The sequence below is a fragment of the Halichoerus grypus genome, chromosome 12 (genome assembly GCF_964656455.1).
Source record: "Halichoerus grypus chromosome 12, mHalGry1.hap1.1, whole genome shotgun sequence".
NCBI classification, from domain to species: Eukaryota; Metazoa; Chordata; class Mammalia; order Carnivora; family Phocidae; genus Halichoerus; species Halichoerus grypus.
Genome location: NC_135723.1, coordinates 45960126 through 45963388, shown reverse-complemented (window position 1 = coordinate 45963388; position 3263 = coordinate 45960126). Strand labels below are relative to the sequence as shown.

At 51.4% G+C, this 3263-nt stretch overlaps 1 protein-coding gene across 6 annotated transcripts; it reads right to left on the bottom strand.

The window, feature by feature from the left end:
- Nucleotides 1-327: 327 nt before the first annotated feature.
- Nucleotides 328-2900, bottom strand: ARL4A (ARF like GTPase 4A). Of its 6 annotated transcripts, none has more exons than XM_036085203.2 (3): nt 2489-2900; nt 1779-1902; nt 328-1335 (listed from the first exon to the last, which is right to left on the bottom strand). In XM_036085203.2, exon 3 carries the CDS (start codon nt 1247-1249, stop codon nt 647-649), a length of 603 nt encoding a protein of 200 aa, XP_035941096.1. In that variant the 5' UTR covers nt 1250-1335; nt 1779-1902; nt 2489-2900; the 3' UTR covers nt 328-646. The 6 variants fall into 6 exon arrangements, with proteins under 6 accessions (XP_035941096.1, XP_077915443.1, XP_077915444.1 ...); XM_078059317.1 differs by having other exon boundaries at nt 328-1338; nt 1779-1907; nt 2219-2899; XM_078059318.1 differs by having other exon boundaries at nt 328-1338; nt 2219-2899.
- Between the last annotated feature and the right edge of the window lie 363 nt (nt 2901-3263).

Sequence of the window (3263 nt, the reverse complement as noted above, 5' to 3'; positions counted from 1 at the left end):
AATCCATGCACTTGAATATGCCCCCAATACTTTATTTTTATTATTTTAAGTTAGACCAACTTAAACATTGTCTAGAATTAAGATATAGCATTACATCACTTGATTCCAGAAAATGTCAAAATTCATTTGGCCAAAACTTAAAAAAGCAAACACTTCCTCCTTATCCCTTACTGGTTGGACCAATGTGATCAATATAACCGTTTATATATATTAATTTATCTTAACATTTCCATTCATTAGCATTTTATCTTAACATACAAAGCCTTATATGCAATTTCCTTGTAAAGGCTTCCCCCCAAAAGATGTAAGGACAAAACACTAGGCAGACACTCTTCAAAGTTTTATTTCACTAACTTCAGGTCAAATTTCCACAACTGTTTTCTGGTCAATTTGCTATCCATGCTTGGCTTCCCAGAATGGTAGTACCAGAAGATTTGTGGGGTAGGGAGAAGAGACCATTTTAAGAAGCACTGCATTTACTCATCTTCCACAAGGCAAAAGAGTTGGGCATCTGATTGTTCAACAAAACAAAGCTTTTTCAGCATCCAGGAGGGCAGGCGGGCAAACCAGGCTGTAGACACTCTTCCATTTGTCAACATCAGGCCAGAGAAAACCTACTCCACACAAATAGAAAAAGGATCACCATTCATCTCTTCTTTTTCTGTTGCCGCAACATTTTTCTTCTTTTAATGATCATATCATGTAGTTTCTCAAGTCCTTCCTTTAGTCCATCTCCTATGATTGCACAGGTGGGCTGCAAATGCCACGGAGTTGATGAGCTCAGTTCACCCATTGCTAACAATTTCTCAATTTCTGACAGAGACAGTGAGTTCCTCAGGTCTTGTTTGTTAGCAACTATAAGTACAGGGACTCCCTGATTTTCTGATATCCTGGTTATTTTATGAAGTTCAGTTTTGGCCTCTTCCATTCTTTCAACATCAACAGAGTCCACAACAAACACAATACCATCTGTGCATCTGGTATATGACTTCCACAGTGGCCTTAATTTCTCCTGGCCACCTACATCCCAGAAGTGAAAAGTGACTGTTTTAGAATTTCCCAAGGTTACCTTAATTTTTTCAGTGTTAAATCCTTTGGTAGGTACAGTATTTACAAATTCATTGAACTGCAGCCTATATAACACAGTCGTCTTTCCAGCACAGTCCAAACCCAGAATAACAATGTGAAAGGACTGAAACGAAGGCAGGCTGGACAGGATAGAAGTCTGGTCTGACAGGCCATTCCCCATTTCCAGGTGCAAGTAAGTGATCCCAATTGAAATGCTTTCTTCTCACTGCTTTAGAACTTCTCTTCCTAGGGGATCCAGCTACAAGGCTGCTGAGGGGGGGAAATGAATAAGTTATTCTGGTGAAATAACGTACTACAACTGTTCTTCTCTCTTTCTGCTTAAATAAGCAAGACGAGGAACTTGAAAAACCAAACTTGCTTCAGTAACAAACCAAATGAAATATGAAACGTACGCAAACCAAGGCAACCGACAGAATAATCCTTGTGATTGCAATTCTTTAACATTCACGAAAATTACAGTAACACGTACTTCTCTACTTCCCTGGGTTCCCAAATCTCAAAGACCTCATTCCGAAGACAACCTAGTCACTAGTTTCTGGTCCAACTCGCAATAACCACAGAAGTGCCTCTTTGGGCAGAAAACTCATAACACATAATCCTATCTCGGGGATCTAATTCCACGTGCTTAAGAGCATACCCAAGGTTACTATTATCCCCCCGACCCCCCCAAAATAGCACAATGCTCTCACCTCCGGAATTGGAGTCTGGGTCCAAATGAGAAAGCATCTGGTAGGCGTTTTTCGAAGCGGGGTTTTTGGGGGAGAAGCACCCCACGTCCGCTCAGCTCGGCTCTCCACGCAGCTCTGGCAGTTGCTGCACTAAAAACCGTAGATTCAGACTCTGACCACGCCCACTCCTCACGGCCCACCCATGAGCCCAAATCCCATTGGTCACCCGCGTCAGCGCATCTAATTCACACCCGCCCCAGCGCACTAATTGGCGAGAGTAACTGCCGCTCCCAGTGCGGCCAAGCTGGGTTCTCTCTCGGTCCTCAGGCACCACCTGTTGCCCTTAAGTTAGAAAAGAAGGCGCCCGCAGAGGGAGCCGAGTGGCCCCCGCAGGTGAGGGGACGCCTGGGCCGGTCGGTCAGGTCGCCGCCGGGCCGCTCGCTCTGCCCGCCCCCGCGCACCTGCAGCGCGGCCCGGGGACGCCGCGCCGCGGCTCCCACATCCGGGGCCCGCGGTCTCCGCCGGCGCGTTAACCCTTTGTCCGCTGGCCGGAGGGTGCTGGCTGTGGTCACGGCGGCCTCCAGGCGTGAATGATTCAATGTGCGGCGCCCGCAGGGGCAGGCCCACTGTTCCCGCAGCACGATCCCCTCACGTCGCCCCTCCGCACCCGGCCGGCTCCTCTCCTCCGGCAGGGCGTGGCCACACCAGCTGCCTGCCCCGCTGCGGCTCACCTGACTCACAGTCCTTCCTCGTCCGGACCCGACGTCGCTCACAGCCGCTCGGGAGCACGCTGGTACCTGCCGGAAGGCACCAGTGAGGCCCGGTTGGTAGCCGGAGACGAGACGCCGCTTCTGGGGGCGCCGGGTGGGCGCCGCGCGCCAGGCAGCCTAACGGTGCTCTGCCGATCGCTCCCCGCGCCAGCCGCGGCCCCGCCCCCTTTCCTCGCTCGCTGGGGCGCTGGCCAGTGGGGGGCGTGCGGGAGCCGGGTCTCCTAGCAACGCCAAAACAAGGTCACGTTCGAACTGGCCTAATGGGGACCGGCAACCGGCGAGGTCGGGCGGGGCTTCCGGCTTCAGCCTCGGCAGCAGTTACGTCTCGGACGCTTTCTCCAGCCGGCGGCTGGCATCAGGCGGGCCCCGCCGGGTCCCACCCTCCCTGCCTACCTCAGGGCGTCATACGGTGTCCCTCTGGGCGGTGGCCGGTGACGTAGGGTCAGAGATTTCAGAAGACACCAGACGGGCTGGCCCCTTATATAACGGGGTAACGTGGGCGTGCCTCAGTAGCTGCCCTGAGCGCCTGGGCCAGACTAGTGCCTGAAACTCACCTTCCTTTTGCAGAGCAAATAAATTCCCTCTCCCACAAGATCCTAGCAACATCCCGGTGAGGTAGAAATATCCCGGTTCTACAAATGAGGAAATAAACTGGAAGATTGAAGAGCTGTTTCTATTGACCCAAGGAAAATAAGTGGTGGCCCCGGAACTCAAAGTCTACTAGTCATTAAATGCT

Excerpts from the sequence above, each read along its gene's own strand:
- ARL4A (XM_036085203.2), bottom strand. The coding sequence starts at position 1,249 with ATGGGGAATGGCCTGTCAGACCAGACTTCTATCCTGTCCAGCCTGCCT.